Raw genomic sequence first — 18,470 nt, 5'->3', positions numbered from 1 at the left:
GTGGCCACCATTTATACCCCTAAAACCACACCGTTCCAATCTCTCTCTCGCTCATTTGTACCAAACGATCCCCCTCCCCCCCCATCCACTTTCGTTCATCAGATTTCGGTTCCGGAAGTTAGCCAACCAGAACACGATGGCACGTGACGCGCTGCTGTTGTCCAATGCACGATAGATATGGTGGCAGATTTTTATCGCAATGGAACATAAACTCTAGTGATCGGGCCACCTTGCTAAGTGGGAAACGAGACTTTAAACCTCCCGTGGACGGCGGTCGTAGTTGTCTTGCACGCTCCAAACCAGAACAGAACTCATCCATCCGCTGGGAGACAGGTAAGTGAGTTATAACCATAAAATGTTACCACGGGGAAGAGGCTGACGATGACTGGACTATTTTTCTCCCATGTCAAACATGCCCTCGAAATTAATTTGCTTTCATATGCTCTGGTCCGGTGCCGGATCCCTCCGGTACTCGCTCAGTCACACGCCGAGCGGCGGGAGGAGGATACTCTTCGCCCGTATTGACCTGCTTTTCATTCGCACACCTTCATCATGTTGCCTGAGACACGTCATTAATGGTGTTTTTCAAACATGCGCTATCCATTTTCCCAACACGGTCATCAACCGGCGGGAACGACTACTTCACGGCAACTTCAGCAGCATCTTTCGGTACGTGTCCGGTGCCAACCAATCGGGCACCGGACCGAGCTAATTTGTAACCGGTTTGGCAGTTGAACGAGATTCGTGACTTAGAACGGGTCATCATCAGTGAGAAAATGATTGCAGTGCACCAGCACAGTAGCGTTACGGAGTGATCATTTACAGTTTTCCACTGCATTCTTATATCGACAAGTTTTCCCAACCTGCTCTCTCTCTCCCGTCCCATCTCACCGGGCGGAAAACATATCTCCGCGTCAATTAATGCGCATCACGGGAGGGGGGGAGAGAAACCAAATCTCATTTGTCGTGTTTTACACGGAATCGGGAAAATGATGCCACCTTAAAATGGTGTTTCTTTACAAAGGGGTTTTTATCAACCCGCTAAACTCGGCCACGTATGCCAGGAAAGGAAAATCGTGATCGCGCTCCGCACATCATTGCGAAGATGGTGCTGTGGCTGCCAGACATAAAAGCGCTCCAGTGCAAGGGATGGAAAGCAAGGGCGTCAAACAAACACGGCACGCAAAGCCCCGGCGATTAAATCGCGTGAGAAAATAAATTGTATTAGCTTCCGAATGAAAAACGAGTTAATCGAACGATAAAAATTGTTTTTGATGGCAAATATTGAACACGCCATGGGGGCGAGCGTGAACGAAACTGATAGCCCAATGGATTGCAATACAATTCGATCGTACATCACATGGTGCACCAATAACCACATTGATCCACTGCATTCATTACATCGAATTTTAATCTAAATGGCAGTCCACCTTCGGTATGTTCCAAAATGGGTGTCATTTAAACATCACATCTTTAAAGTTAGCTTAAAATCTTCAAAATAATTAAGCCAGCATCTGTCAAACAATTTAGCAGTTATCGCACGAATTTGAACTCTGGTAGCAGTGGGGTGCTCTGGAATTTTTTACTCTGCTCCCAATTATAAAATATTTTCCTTCATCGGGCACAACAACCTCAAGAGGCATAAGGCCTACAATTTCTGGCTTTCTTTGACTTTGTTTACCCCTAGCCGGATAGTTATTCCTACGTAATGAGGATTGGTTTGGATGAGACTTTGGACCGGTCCTGTCGTGTGGTGATCGACCCCCAATGAATATTACGATAAAACATTAGTCAAGCTTAAATATTCTTTTAAACAGTTCGTGTAAAATCGAAATATAAAGTAATTGCACCAATATCCTCTGCTGCAAATCGATGACTGTGACGAAATCTGTTGGTCTTACCAAGAAAGTGTGTTTTCGTCATGTGTTCCATTTTCTTCATTACCTGCAAAGAAGGAAGAAAAGAAAAACCAGCCGTTATTATTTATAAGTACTTAAATCCAGCGATCGTAGAATAAATGGAAAGAGATGTGATCGAAGTTCGGTACTGAACGACCACTCGCAGCTATCCCGACTGCATCTTCTTCGGCAGGTGCACATTACGGAAAGTGAAATTTTATCACACAACATGATCTACGGTCTTCGGCACAACAGTCGGCAGCAAGGGGGTTGCATCGTACCGCCGCGCACATGTCGGTGTTGGAGAGCGGAGCGCGGCACCGTTTATCGTGATGAACGATATACCTATGCCGCTGTTCGTCGATGGAGTAATAAATGGTACGGGAGTAACAATTTTATTGCTAAATTCTGTCAGCGAGCACCAACATCCTCGCCGCACAGAACGCGGGGGGTGTGGTGGTGTTTCTTGCGCGTGTACCCCCGTCCGCTCGCAGGAAGGAGCGCGCACGTTTGGGGGATAAATTTAGAACAGCGTCGTCGTGTGGTCCCGTTTTGCTGCGCTCATCTTCGCGCCCGTCGGCGGCAGTGCGCGGGCGATACTTTCTCCCAACCGCGCGGTGTAGAGCTGGCCGCTTTACGTTTAAACAACTCCAATCTTTCACCCATTTCCTCACCATCGCTTGAAGTAGGTACACACCTTGATGTGTTTTTTTTCCCCCCTTGGTAGATATTTATACACACCAAAACGCCGCGGTTCGTGGTCCGCGAATATAATTATCATTCTGCGTTCTTTGATATGTTTAACGTGTTCTTTAAAAAAAAAAACACACACACATTTATCTGCCGGTAGCATTCGACGGTAGCCCATTTTTCTAAGAAACCTCTGTTCCGGCAACACACACAACGCCGGACACTTTAATAACCTTTCGCATGCGTTTTCACTAAACAGGGGGCCCTGTGAAGCAGCAGTCGTAAATCGGCAAGTATAAACAACAACGGCGGAAAACATTGCCACAAAACGAACCTGCAGGAGCTGCTATTATATGAGGACGACGACGACGACGACGAGGCGATCCACTCCATTCCGTCAATGTGATCGTGCATGAGTAAGCAATCTCAGCGCAAGTTGACAGTACACGAGAGTTTAGGATGGATTTGTTCGGTTCCGGGTATGGGTATTTCTTGAAAATGATACTTTTGGGGAAGTTATGAACGCACCGTGGAAAATATTGCACTAATAAGCAATTATGGAACGGCGCACCACGAAAAACCACCACCACGCTGAAAAACATGTGCCCTCTCACAGCGAAAGCTCGTTGGCAGCCAACTCGGAGGCTGGTGTAAGATGTTCTAATGAGGGATCAAGAGCAATAATTCCCATTGATTTTTCCACAGCGCAGTCAAACTTCATCGACGCAAGTGATCGCGGGCGATTTGTACTAGGTTCGCGCGCTCGATACACAATTACCCTTATTCACATAATTATCGAAGCGATGATAGTATCGTTTTGATTGCGTACATCGCACGTCTTATTGCAAATGAGAGACACGAAGGTGGTTCTGGTGGGGAGGGGAGTGTAGGGCCTTCGTTTCATTGTACCGGGGCGTAGCAGAATTTGTGGAGCATGATCGTGATTAAAGCCATTGGTTTTTGGGTTTGCTGGGACCAGGCAAAAATTTGCTCCGGAACGCGTAGACGTTACTCGTTTGACAGGCACAAAACATGTCTCGTTACACAGTACCAAACAACGCTGGCCTGGTAAAATCTTCTAGCACAGCAACACGGCCGCGAATCAATAGCGAGCATTAGCGGCGCGCATATTGGCGGAAAATTGGATACGCAGAAGACACGAATTAAGATCTGCCACTGGCGGCGGTACCGACCTCACGGTTAAGCTCCTTTCCCGATGGTTGCTCTGTTTGAGCATGGTTTATCTTTTACACTCTCCCCAGGAAATTTCCATTTCAGACTTTCGGAGGGGAATGGCGATGGGAAGCACGTGCAGGAAATTAGGCTGTAGGAAGCAATTTGTAGCAACCTGTTTCACACCCCACGACGACCGCGAGTGGGAAATTGCACAAACGAATGCCGCCGTCTTGTTCGCGTACAACGATTGGGAGTCATTTATGTACATTTGTAGCAACATAAAACTCGGTGTCGATACTATGTTTATCATTAGGAGTCCCCCCAGACATAAGCAAATAATGTGCACGAGATTTATAAACTGACTTCTTAAACGTAGTGAAATGTTAACAGTAGCATAAAAACCTAACTTACAATCAATGATCAATAAATGGGTGTTTTGTCCTACACTTTTTATTGAATTCAGAGAGAGATTTTTACTCAAAACACCGTATAAAAACACCACCAACAGCGTTTAATTACAACACACACCAACCGTTCACGTCTTCTTTCTGCCCAGTGGGTTAGTGGCAACAGTTCCCAGGAATTCCATCGCTAGAGAATCCAATCCAATCTACTGCACGATAAGCTACAGAGTAATTAATTACAAATCACTTTCATCCCCCACCCGACTGTCAAACATCTTACCCAGTGCCCCGGTGTTGCACTGGTAGTAATATCGTCTGTCTCCGTTAAATAATAAATTCAAATCATTCTGCTTCCGCTGGCTTAGTGCTGATGTGCCCGGAATTACCGAATGATTGATGAAATAAATTTCGTTTTAACTTGTGGAGGGCGTGGGGGAGTGGGGGGGGGGGGGGGGGGAGGGGGTGGAGGGTTGGAAGAAGGGAGGAGGAGAGGGGAGGAGTTTGACTTAACGTAAAGTCATATTTTTATGATATCTTCATGGGATTCTTACCGTTTTTAGAAACATCAACGCAATACGATACAGAAAAGTTTTAACTTTAAGATTATCTCGATTATCCGTGCCAAAAAAATAGGAGCACGACAGTTAAAAACTGTTCAGGAGCGTTGGATAATACGTTTGAAGGATTTGCTGTGTTTGAAAATTCATGTAATTCTAGCAGACTTGCCGCAATTCTCGTATCTCTTCCAAAGCCTCCGTAATTGAGAAGAATGGGCCACGATAAAATATGCATGTATTGAGATAAGTTTGACGCACGATTGATTAAACCTCTGAATTCTCTGAACGATCTTGTTCTGACAGTCCTGTCCACATTTTTCTAGTGAAATTTGTCTAAAAAATAAGAAAATGAACAATTCAAGCTTTTCTACATTCTCATTTCTTTTGTATAATTTTAGCAAATATTTAATTCTAATTGTTATTCATAAAAATTGGAATGATTCTACAATTTACAAGAAAACAATTATAATGTGATTGTTTGTAATTTATTGTGAAACTCCTTCCATCTACGACAAATTTGCGATGATGGATGCCTCGACCCGAAATCGCTTCCATCCATGCACCACAGTGCAGTGCAGTGCCCACAGATGAAGAACCAATAATATGCGAACTTCCGTGGGAATTATCATGCGAATGTGAAGTTTCTGATTACTCCCTTATTAAGTCAGCGAAGGTTTCAATTTCCTCCCCCCCGTTCGCTGGCTACATCTTGACAACGAGCGGAAAAGTTGGGCCCTTTTAACTATTTAAATTTCACCGATTTTCGTTTTGTGTTTTGCTGCTTTTCTTTGATCGTTTATCATCCGCATCGCACGCACAAAAACGCCAGCATTTTTGCAAACATTGAGAATGCCGGGCGCGCTCTTGCTGCTGCCTTTTTAATTATGGGAAACACATCAGGTTACGAAAACATTACATCTTCTGCCGAAACCCCGGGAGCATGAAACCGTACAGCAACAGCAGGTGAAAAGAGAGAGAGAGAGATAGAGAGAGAAGGAGCGGAAACAGAAATGTATTCCTTTGAAAATTATATTCCACTTTTTCGGTTTCTGCGCCTTTCCAAACATTGCGCTAGTCAATTTTACATCGTCGTGAAAGGTCCTTCAATTGTGTGGGCGTTTTTTTTTGCGGAGGGAACGGGGGGAGGGGGGCGAGATTCGAAGGATCCGAAAGTTAGATTCTAGGCGGCCTAGGCACGGCGCGTATTTTGGGCCCCGAATATCTTCGGGGTGGAGCAAAAAGCTTTAGCAGCATTGTCTCTCCGCCCTTAAAGGTTGACTTTTTTTTTTCGTCGATCAACGCTCGCTCCTCTGGCGGTGGCTTTTGAAGCGTTATCAAACCGACCTTCCTCTGCGCCCCGCTCCGGCAGCCGGAGGGGGCACCACACGCTTGAACAATTTTCGGTTCACTCATCTATTGTGGATGCTGGTTTCAATTTTTGCAGCTGCCCTCGAGCAAAGGCGTAGAGAAGATACATCAATTTGGTGGTACTTTGCTGACGGGACGACCTGCTGACGGGTGGACCATGGGGGGGTTTCTTTACAGCACACCGCGCCCTTTTCTTACTTTGTGGAACACGAAAAATAATGGTAACAAGGTTCGTTTGAACATGTTCGAAAATCGCTGAGGGATTGAGAAATAAAATTCTCCCATGTTTTGGGAAGGAAGGAAGGTAGGGGAGATAATAGGGGAGCTTCTGATAACTGCTGGAACTTTAATGGAGTCAGGAGTGATACTGAAATAACAAAATGTATTGCCAGAATCACTCAAATGCCCCGGACAAATACATGATTTTTCATTTTGAAGATTTTTTTTCCCCTAATAGGACACATTGATCAGGGATGGGAGAGGTTTGGTGGTAGACATCATCACACCAGATCAAGATCGGTACAAAATCTCTTCGGAGCCCGTTTCTTTTCTGACAGCAAGATGGAGCTCTACAGCTTCGAAGAGGTAAATTTGAAGAATTTCAGAAATGGCAGTTCCATAAATTCAAGCTCCAAAAGTAGTTCAACTACATTCATTTAACATTACATTACATCACGTACCATTTCTACGTCCCTACTCTTACAAATGCGCCTGTCAAATCACTCCGATAAGTGCTTGTTGTAATGTATCGACCGCAACTGCTGTTCCCATTACGTACGACCGCCGTGTGATGGTTTCGCATACAAAAACCGACCCCGAAAGTGTTCCACAAAATGGTTAGCTACGACCACACATTAATCCAGGATAATTGGTTTTCTTCAAACCATCGTCCCGCGCACTCGGCCGACGTCGAGCCCGTCGAGGACAACATGTTTCAAACGCCGAGATTCAGCGAACACTCATCACATCAGTGAACGGACGAGTCTCTTCGTCTTGGATCTGTGATTTTAGGATCTAGTTTAGATGGTGTTCATTGGCGTACTTAGTCTGCTACTAGCGAGAAGGAGAGAGAGGGAGCCCTCTCCCCTCCCCCCAATTCAAATTCCTAGCAACGGGAGTTCGTTGCCATCTTTGACCGTCGCCAAAAATGCAAAATATTAGGCACATATTGTCGACCAGCAAACTCGACCACCAGAAACGGTACAACATTTGCAAACAAACTGCTACGGAGATGGGTTTCTGAAAGTGCCGGAAAGTGTTATCCACCCCGAATTATGATGCTGGGTACCCGGTTAACTCGGTCACTCAGGTCCCCCCCCCCCCCCCACCGGTCACTGTGCGGACGGACTGGGTTGGTAAACCGGGCAGCAAATAGCTTCGTTCTAGTCGACTCGACACAAACGACACGAAAATGCAATAAGGTCCGAGATACAATACTTTCACCGGAGCAAACGACAACACCGCACCCCGAGAGAGGGTGGTAAGTTTGGCAGGAAGTAGATGCTACACACACGGCTAAAGACGAAACATTGGGCGAGCTTACGGGTTGAAATGAATTCTAAAATGAAAATGAAAGGTTCAGAAACCGACCACAGGCGCTAAAGTATGTAATTTTCCTGACCTAGGAACAACGGACAGTTCACGTGAAGTTCAAAACGGGGGTATTATGAGCGGCGGCCAAGGTACACCGGAGTGTGATTCCTTCTGTGGTTTTAAAGCGGGCTTATGGCTAATTTGTGCAAAACTAATGCAGAATAAAGCCCGGGAAGCAGAAAGCTTCTATGTTGCCCATTAGAGAACGCACAGAATTTGCCGAGTTTCATGCTTAAACCTAAAATATAAATCGGTTTAAACCGACGTGAGCTCTGGTGGTCTAATGATAGAGATACCACTCGCCACCCGGTAGCATCGGCACCAAATTCCATGAGAGTTTCAACAACGAGAAGAAAAAATTCTACATTAGTTCAGATGTATAAATATTTTCCAATTAAATTATGCATCAAAACCAAACCACTCAACATGAAAAATGTTACAAATCCTTAAAGGTACACACATACAAACTAACAAGTAGCACAAAAAAGGCAAAAAACAGATGTCCTCCACACGTAAACATGTCAGAAGTCCATTTAGAGCAAAATGGATCCGAATGTTTCGTAAAAATGGCGTCGCAAAATGAGAAAACAAACAACAATGACGACCAAACAGTACAATATAGAGGCGAAAATAAGAAAAAGTTAATTAAAAAAGTTTCGATATGTAAACCGAGAAATATCGTTTGTACCTTCGTTCTGCTCGCTAAGGTGTACACACGGTGGTGTGGCGACCCAGCCATGTGCCAAAAGCACACTCACCCCCCACCCCCTCCCCCATTTGCTTCTGTCGTGTGAAGAAAGGACTTGCCTTTCAGGGGGTCCCCACAGCACCAAACCGTGCACAGGTATAAGGGAAGGTGGTTGATAGAACACCCCCTGCCCCCTTCCCCCCTTTTGCAAACTCACCCGGGGTCCTCGCACACAACACTACAAGACTGACTTTTCTATCGATAACGGTGGTGGGTTTTGGGTGGTTTTTGTCTGGTTGGTTGTAGGGGGCTGGATGCGATGTTTGTTGTGTTCTTTCATTTTATTCACGATATTATGCTATACGTGGTGTGCAAAAGGAAAAACCCCTGTTACCATCTCACACCCGCCGGTACACGGTTGAGTTTCGCTTCCGGGGCAACTGCTGCTGTTGCTGCTGTTGCGCTTTTCCTTTGCCAAAAATATTGTGCCCTTCTCCGGGAACTACCACCGAAAAACCACGCGCATTGGTTTTCGTTTTGTCACCACATTTCCTCCCCTATCTCTCTCTCTCTCTCTCTCTCCCGCCATGTGCGTCTTCACCGTCGGGCGTTACACAAAACATTCGGATGACGATGTTTGTTGAGTCTTTTGTGGCAATGACAGGACACAATCGTTATCTTAACTTTTCTAGGTTTTTTTTTTGTTGTTGCTCTCGATCCCCCATGGTTGGGGGAACTTTCTCTCTTTTCCAGATGAGTTGGTCCTCCTTTCAAATGCATTGTAGTGAGCTTTGTCGACGACGATCTCTTTGCATTGCACCGATGGAAGAAGAGTTTGAAATTTGTCGCAAACAATATTGTTCATCTTACTGGAATACTTTTTTCGATTACTAAAAGCATGCACCAGCGTAAATGCTAATGAAAACGAGGAAATCATTACCGTACCGAAAACCACGAACAAGCCTGCACAACGGAACGTCAACAGTGGAATTGAAATTCGCAAAACCTCACAAACTTTACGCAACGTGAGTAACGTTCAAGCAACATCAATGTACGAAACAAATTGCTATTGTCGTGCTGTCATCGGATGCTAATTCTTTGTATTCTTCGCCATAGAAGGAGTCCTGCATACGAATCTTGTCCGTCCGTCGTGGACCCCGGTATTGCCGGGTGTACGTTGAAGGAAAATGTCAAATGTTTTCCCATCTGCCAACTATTGCCCAATCCAAGTACGGTGCGCACGGTTTCCTTATACGGCCAAAAGCAAACCCGCAAGAGCTTTTCCATATCGAAAGCTGCCGCACGTTGGATGCAATGCAAACTGCACACCCACGGCGAAGATGCACCCTCGAACAAGACTCGGGGGAGATCTTGCAAACCGGCGGCGGCGTGATGTAATCGCAACAAATCAAGTTATTCGTTATCAGTTCTTGAACAATCCAAGCGAGCTTCGTGGGAAAAGATGGAGCTCGGGCGCGCATGTCCTGCCCCTATTGCACCTGCTGCCCGTGCCTCTTCACCACCCGTGTGATCTCTTAATCGAGCTGATCAATAGGTTCAATGGAGGGCGCGTTGTGTATGTACCGTTTGCAATCGATACGAGTACTGCTGCTTTCGACATTCGAAGATAACGTGACGATACACGGAATGCTTACGGAGTTATGTTGCCCACACACACACACACACAGACCGGGAACCGGGCAGTACATTCAGCAAATGGAGATGGTCGATTACGAGCCCACAGACCTCACGAGTTTATAAGATGGTTATACACACACACACACACGTGCGCACCCCTGAAACGTACGCCGATGTGGGCCCGATGTGAGGTGCATCAATTATTTACCGTCCGATGGGGTTGCATTGCAAAGACGCATCAGGCATCTCATTTGTGTAATATGATGATGGCAAAGACCGGGAGTGCCCCGAATGACCGGAGGATTATGCCATCTCCCACCTTGGGCGGAACTGTTCCCGGCGCATGATTACGATAAGTGGAACAACAGCATCGCACATCGGACATGTGGCTGTGTTTATAGATGCGGGGAGGAAACAGCGTTGTAATGCGGTGCAATCGTGAGTACCAAGTGTCTAGGTTGTACTTCTTCGACGATAAATACTGCCCATCACTGATTGCTTAAGACATACCCAATAATCAACCTGTCTGAGTGTGTTTGGCCGAAAAGGATATCCTCAGGACCAGGGGTGGTCGATCGTGGGTAAAATATTGCGATCAAAATATATGCTTTATGATAATTTATCTCTTAATAAAAGTGTTAAAATGAATAACTCGTCTAAATTGAAAACAATAAATTAGGACACTTTCGAAGGTTGAACATGAGTTGTTTAGTTTTCCGCATTATCTTCTAAGCAAAAGTTGGCAAAACATTTCGCATTCGTATATCGCATTGTTTTAATATTATTGGGGAACTCAGACGCACACACAGACACTCAATACAAACAACCACCTTTCTAGCCTGTAAGAACCACTGGATAGCCACCTCCGTTTGTCCGGGATAATCTTCGATACGAAGCGACAAGCCCAGGCAATCTGAAATGGAATGCAATATCACTTGGTCGTTCTTCGTTAACTTGGCCAGAGTTTTCCCGAGGAAAGCAATTAGTTGATTGTTTTTGTGCTGTTAGCAGCCGTACCATCTCACCAACCAGTGGAGTCGAGTACCGGGCTTTCCGGGAACGAACTGCCTATCGTCGTAGTTTTCGAACCGGTAAACACCATCATCATTGAGATGTAGAACGGAACAGTACGCGCAACAACAAAAAAAAAACCTGCCCAAGAAATAGAACTTGATCTCGACGCGGCAAAAAGTTGGGAAACAGGTTAAATAACTTTATCCTTGTTGAACCTGTTTACAAACTGCGTTATGCAATATGGTGGCGAAGAGTTTTCAGCGTGCTAATTATCATTAGCATTCGCATTATGATGTATGTTTGCTGTAGGATTTGCTGGTATGATCATTTTAAAGATCATTTTAGCAGCAATCACCACACAAGCAACTTACAAATTTGCATCCATCACGCCAAGGATGAACAGTGATAGGCGAATATCGAGAGTTCCAAAAACGCCTATGCTAACATTTACCCACCGTCTGGAACAACATAATTGGAACAGCATACCCAATCAAATATGCCGCCAGTCGTAAGGTTCGGGTAAAGGTTGATTTGTGCTAGGACTATTAGGCAACAACAGCCAAAAAAGGAAATTTCGACAGTACATTCCTATGGGGTTCGATGTTGCTTTAGGGGGCGCTGCTGTGCATCATCGAAGCGTACGGCAGGCTGGATGAACGGGAACGTTTCATAAATGTTCTGTTGTTTTTTTTTTCTCTTTTCAGTGAATTTCCACCGGATTTGCTAGTATGAAATCGATCGGAATGAACTTTCCAATCATGGGAAAGAATGAATCCAATTCAATTAAGCAGCGACGAATCGCTGTGCGCTTCCACTTGCAGGGGAACATTTCATTTGCTCTTTGTCGATAGACGTTTCTTATCAACGAAATGCAAATATTGTACAGAACAGGGGCGGAACAGATCGGAGAGTCGTAACAGGCATCACAGGATCGAGATGTAAAAGCCACCGGTTGATGAACCAACAGGACAGTGTGTATCATCCGCTTGCCAAAATGCAGCGATCTGGGGGCATGGGAAATGCTTCTTTTTTCAACGGGGAAAGCATGTTTTTCTTTTTGCGCATTGAAATTCTGGGAAATATCCGATACACATCTTGATGCAGCTATTGGAATCATTTTGCATGCATGAAGTTTAACAAACTTGCACCTTGCACGGATACGAAATGTCGGTCAACATCAAGTGCAGTGCAGCAGCAGCAGCAGCAGCAATACACACCGAAAACAATACCAGTAATTAGATTATGAAATTAAATTTTTCAATTTTAATTTACACCCCATTTGCACGACACATTAGATTTAATTACGCGCAAACAACACTCCCTTTTACGCTGGTGCGGCCAACGGCCGGGCGCAACCGTGAACCATTTTCGCTACCAAAGTAGGCAAACGATAACGAATCCTGGGTACGAATAGCGTACAATGCGCCCGGGGGGCTTGTGTGTGCCGCCTTCCCCCCGGTACCGTTTTGCGCGACACATTTCCCTTCCGTCCCAGCTGGTCACAGCACTTGTCTGCACAACGCGCCCACGTTCCTTTAAATTGGAAAGGATTTTTGCACAAAAATCACATGCCAGCTTTTCCGTAATTCAATTGCCGCTGAATCCGTAAAAATGCGCCCATACTTTGTTGAGCTGGCAGACACACAAACACAGGGTGGGTTTTTCCACTAGCCAAATACTAGGCTCAGCCCGGATGAGGCGAAAGGGTGTTATTGTATATCATCGCACACAAACACAAACGGAGGACACACACACACACATCGCGCGAACGCTACTTAACAGGAATCAGTCAACGGTGAAAAGTCATAAAGTCGTCAAGCGCAACCAGGAGTTAACAAAATTTAATTAAACCCAACAGCGTTTACAGCGTGCGGGCATACCAAACACAGAACGCACAACGCAGAATCTCTGCAGCAGACAGCTGTGTAACAGCAATATCTGTACTGTATAGGACGAGCTTGATATAAAAAAAATTTGTTAAAAAACATTCCGTAGGTTATTAAATTGTAAAGCAAAATATGCTGGATTTAAATGACAAAAAAGTAAGGTTCAGAATTGACCACTTCATGGTAAATACGACACCTTTCTTTTAACCTGGAATACTACTGAAGTAAGTATCTGACTGCTGTCACAATATGTGAAACGAAGAACATATTTATAAATAGAAAATGATTAACGCACGAGATCGAAGATTGAAAAATCACATTGAAAATAATAGAATTACACAAAAAAATTATCAAACATAGACGACTATAGGAACACATATAGGAAATATTGTAATTTGATAAGTAATCGCCTACGATTTGGCAGATATAAATTATACCCGAAAATACATTCTGTAAATCTCGTGAAATCATTTCATCAATCATATTCAGTTTTTAAATAAAAAGTCTCGAATCACTGAGGTGTCAATTTTATATTGAAGAGTCCAGGGAATTCCTCGGGAGGTTTTACGACCAGTTATTGTTAAATCGGAACCTTTTTAAATATCCTTAAATAGCCTAAAATAAAAAAAAGCCTTAGATATTTTAAAAAACCAACAAGCAATTGCCTGAATCAAACACTATGGAGCCGCGAATTATACATTTATTATACGAAAGTTTCAACACATAAAACTTGTACGTTTATATTTTGCCAATCAAATATTCTGTAAAATAGACAGAAATATCAAACAACTTAAGAAATATATTCCATATTGTAGATATTGTACAATCAAGAGCAATGATAAGAATTACGCTTTGCCAGTGCATGTACAAATAGCTCAAGGATTTTTAAACGCCTGTCACCGACAGGCAAAAAGGCATGTCGTGGAAAGACACGTGTGTTACTGACGGTTCCGGTCTGCGCTCATTATCATGGCGAGCTGATGGAGTGCCAGTGTTTCTGACAGGTGCATTACTTCTACCTGGTTGATGACATAACAACAGCAAACAGGAGCGTTCGAATGCTAGCGAATAAAGAAATGTATTTGATTCCAATGCTGTACTTCGAAATATGCTAACAATTGCACACGATACGCGGTGCATCTTCATCTTTATTCGTAAAAAAAAAACCACGTCCACAAATACCACCAACGACGAAAGGTGGACGCAGCGTACACTACACTTCAGGCTGGCGTGCAATTCAATTAATTTAATTAACCATAAATCACACAGCTCACGATGATCACCTTGACACAAACTTTCACCATCATCACACCGCGCTTGCACCGTTGGGGAGGACCCCCGGTTGTTGCTCACCGTACCCGGTCCTCTCAACGAGCGCCAAAAATCCCGTCTGCCGTCGGCGAAATGTGCTCTACATTTCTAGGGGAACCAGCGTTCCCCAACAGCCTCTATGTACAGGGGATTAGTGATCAGCGCACATTCCGCTGCATCTAATTAGAAATTGCGCTGATCGCGCGTCAAAGGCACAAGGAAATGTTAGCGCAACACTACTACTGGCGGCATTTTGCTGTGCAACAAAAGATTCTTCCTCAGCATTCATAGCCAAGCATTAAACCATAAAACCCGGTGCTCCCCTTCTCTCCCGAGATGCACGCTCTGCCGTGAGCCGTATTATTTCGTCCATCACCCAAAGGTGATCGCCGCCGGAGTGCATTTTCTATAAAGAGCTCCACAAAACAGACCGGGCCGCGCTGTTTTGATGCCATGTCTAGACTGGCTTCGGCGGCAGTGGCACCACCTTTTGCGATAGCACCATGTAAAGGCGGCTGTGCGCTTCTGTTTGGCATTTAGTCCGAAAGGAACGTATTAATTCTACGTCACCCGAGAATTGGACAGTTCATCCCCCAAAATTTGAAACACGCCCTTCGAGTCGTGGAAAAACCAAGCACCAGTTTCAATTGCTGCAACTGCAAAGCGTCCCAAAGTGGCCGCCACGTACACTATTCTCATCAACGCTGGTGGATACAGAGTTCAAGATTTGGACCAAGCAGCCAGACTGATCGGACCGTAAATGAAACCAGACAGATCCGTCTCACCCTCCCTTGTGCTGTGATGACAAATACACACATATACCATATACCTGCGTTGATATGGTACATTTTTCATAAGAAATGAAATAAAAGCAACATGCCCACGGGGAGGGCAAATCCGATCGTTGCCATCGCACACGAGAAACATGGGAGTGCCCGAGAACCGGCCCCAGTCATCTCTCGCGCCCGGTCCGCGTACCAGCAGCATCGTCTGCACGGGGTGGTGGCGGGAATGATCTGTTTTATTTGTTTTTTTTTTTTTGTTCATCGTGCCACACGACTAATTAACGGAATAGTCCTTAGAATTTAATTTTAGACACAAACCCAAGTCAAAGCACATGTATTTGGCATTTTCACCGTCGCGATTGCAACATACGCCAGCCAGAGCGGTGTTTGTTGTTTGGTTGGGATCGACCACACCTTTCGGTTATAAACTATTCCGGCGAAACACAAAACTGCACGATCGAGGAACTAACCCAACGTGCCAAACCGAAGGGGGCCAATTACTCGCCAAGAGACATGTAGTTAACATGAGGGTGCACAACATTAAAACTTAAAAACAATTACTGATATTGTTGCATCTGTCTTCAATTGTGTTGGGTGTATCGGATTCACATTCATTTAACCTGAAGGAATGAATCTGAACCTCTACATCTGAAGATTAATGTAACATTGAAGATTTAAGACCTACACTTATGAACTTTTACGGATTCAAGAATCTTTCAAGAGTCGATCTCTGATTTGAATGACTCCTCACTAAAGATTATAAGTGAAGAGTTATTCTCAAAAGATTTATTAAGCACAACACCAACCGTCTCCAACCGTGCTTCATTACTCACAATACAATTTAGTAAATGTTGGACAATTCTTGCATAATATGTCTAATGATGTATCAACATACTTTGCTACTAGAAGCATAAACCGAACTCCTGCTAAACATTCACAACATTAAAATGATTTTCAACATTCACAAAAAGAAGACTAATCACTCAATACGAAACAGCTCTGATCAACTGTAAAACAGAACGTTACACATAGAGGCGCGGCCAGATAGTCCCCACTTTGCAGCAAAGCCAACGTTCATTACCAACAACGAACCCACATCATAATCATCATAGATTCACCACCACCCCTTTTCGGCATGGCCGGGCGACCAAGTAGACCCTTCTTATGCTCCGGGATTTCTACCTTTCAAACATGCATAAACTCTTGAGCAATGATATCCACCTCCCCTCCCCCTCCCAAACATACACCCTCTGCCAACAACTCCACCGGGAGACGTGAGCGAGTGGATGTAAAAGTGGTAAAGGGACAGTCTCATCCGTCCTTTGTGTAGTGTGTGTGTGTGTTTGTGCGTTTCTGCCTTGCCTGATCCTGGTGTTTCGTCGGGTATCGTCCTTGTGTTTTTTTTTTTTTATCTGAGTTTGAGTTCTCCCACTCATTTCCAAATCGACCGACCAGGCAAGCAGCGGTAAGGGTAAAGCAGGACAAAAAGAACCGGAAAGGAATCCTTTTGATGGTGAACGCTCGACGATGATCATGAAAATGATGAACCTGATGATAGGAGCAGCGCCACAGGGCTAAGGGCCTCCGCTCTCGCTGTCTGACCAAACAGGAAAAAAAAACACACACACACACATTAGGGTGTATATACGAGAAACTCTTCACTGTTCACTTGCTTCTGCCTTCCCGGCGTCCTTTTTTTATGCAGACTATGTATAAAACATATCCATCATGAGACCACGAGACACGGGCAGTTTTTGTTGCTGTCCCTCATCCATTTTCCTTGCGCTCGGGTCGGAGCTGTCTCGCTCCCACTGTTTTGCACTGGAGTGGCACGGAAATCGTGAAGAACCCTCACAAGCAACGAGATGATGCTACCGCCTCGTGGCAGAAAAGTGACAAGAGAAACAGAGGAACGAGCGCGAATGCCTTTTGCGCCAGGGCCAACGTGGCTGCGTACAGTAGCGCACTGTGTTCCAGCGCGCACCAGCTCGCACTACTTCAAGTGTTGTATAATTAAAGAGCCGTTTTTCTGCCTACACGGCAAAATCGCCACAGCTGCTAAATGAGAAGAGCACGGCCAGAGCGCCGCACACTCAGCCACGCGCGGTTGAAGATACCGCGTCACTACTACCCGCACGTTCGCATCGCCCTATTTCCTCCCCCTGTGTAGAGAAGCAGCGAGGACAACTGAGGGTGTTCTAAGGCGAGATAATCGAAGGATGGCTTTTCTTGAAAGTGCCACATGGAACTCTCTTCGCTTCGTTTTTTTGCATACTTTTTCATTCAACATTGGCAAGCTAACAATTCACTATCAATGTTTACACGCAAAGTTGGTACAATTTTTAAGAATATTGTTCAGATATTATGACAACTTGGATATAATTTTAACGCAAAGATAAAACTGCGTTAGCAAGTCCAATAACTTGGTGCCCTTTGCTTGTCCTGGCTGGCGTTAATCATTGACTCTAAGTGCCCACAGCTGATAAATGCTTCTCAATATCCCTGAAGTACCTTAACGGGGGGAAAAAATATAGAACTTTCAATTCAACAAAAATATTGTCTCAACTATTCAACATTCGTTACGGTAAGATCCGCGTAGGAACATCATCGACCACAAACACAACCTACCTTTCCTTGCATGATGAGTCGTATGGTGAGCGTTACTGCCGGATCATCGGACAGGTTGATGTCCCCGATCTTGACCATTTTGGTGTCCTCCATTTCGGCGAAGGATTCAATGATGCTTGCTTCGAAGGTGGTTATTTTGACGGATTTTAAAACACACTGTACACTGGATAATAAAACGGTTCACACTGGGACTGCTGTTGGGCGCAGAGTCACTTTTAATGCGGGCGCGTACAGGATTTCTTAGCTTTTCTTGTTACGCTGTTTTGTAAGCTGTACTTGACGCTGGTGGAGAACGTTGAAACTGGTACGCTGGAGAACTGAACAAATGCTAATGGTAAATGGCGATGTGCTTACAAACTTCACTAGGCTACAAAGTTCAATATTCTTCATTTGCAACATTGACGGCACATTCATATATTTGGCAATGATGTCATATCGGTGTGCACACAGTTCATAAATACAGATAGCTCACATAGGGCACGCAAAGACTATATTATTTGAACGCCGTAGTGCATTAAATTTGCTGCTTTAATTACACTTCAAACGGCGAATATTACCAGCAAAACACAGCGGTAAAACAACGCCACAAACGGCAATGTACGAAAAAAGGACCAAAGTTGATTAATTAAAAACATCCTCCAGAAAATGGGCGAAAGTGACTTCTTCCTTTCTGTGCTGCCGGGACACTTTTTGTCGCACGGCCGACTGGAAACTCATCCCATGAATTTGCTGCTTCCTTCGTATCACACTCACACACCCAATCCACACCGATTCCGATCCTGAAGCACACTGAACCGGGCGCTTCACAAAGTGGCATACAAAAAGCAAAACGTC

General features: G+C 44.7%; 1 protein-coding gene across 3 annotated transcripts in view; it reads right to left on the bottom strand.

Moving 5' to 3' along the window:
- The window catches only part of LOC128715451 (poly(rC)-binding protein 3), a 48,072-nt gene extending 30,343 nt beyond the window's left edge, over positions 1–17,729 (bottom strand). For all 3 annotated transcript variants that reach the window (XM_053810351.1, XM_053810352.1, XM_053810353.1), the window contains exon 1: positions 17,637–17,729. In XM_053810351.1, coding sequence (XP_053666326.1) covers positions 17,637–17,729 — 93 coding nt within the window. The remainder of the gene's footprint in view (positions 1–17,636) is intronic.
- Positions 17,730–18,470: the final 741 nt, after the last annotated feature.

This window comes from Anopheles marshallii, chromosome 3, assembly GCF_943734725.1.
Source record: "Anopheles marshallii chromosome 3, idAnoMarsDA_429_01, whole genome shotgun sequence".
Lineage (NCBI taxonomy): Eukaryota > Metazoa > Arthropoda > Insecta > Diptera > Culicidae > Anopheles > Anopheles marshallii.
Note: the sequence above shows the minus strand (reverse complement) of the source record. Positions and strands in the feature narration are given on the sequence as shown.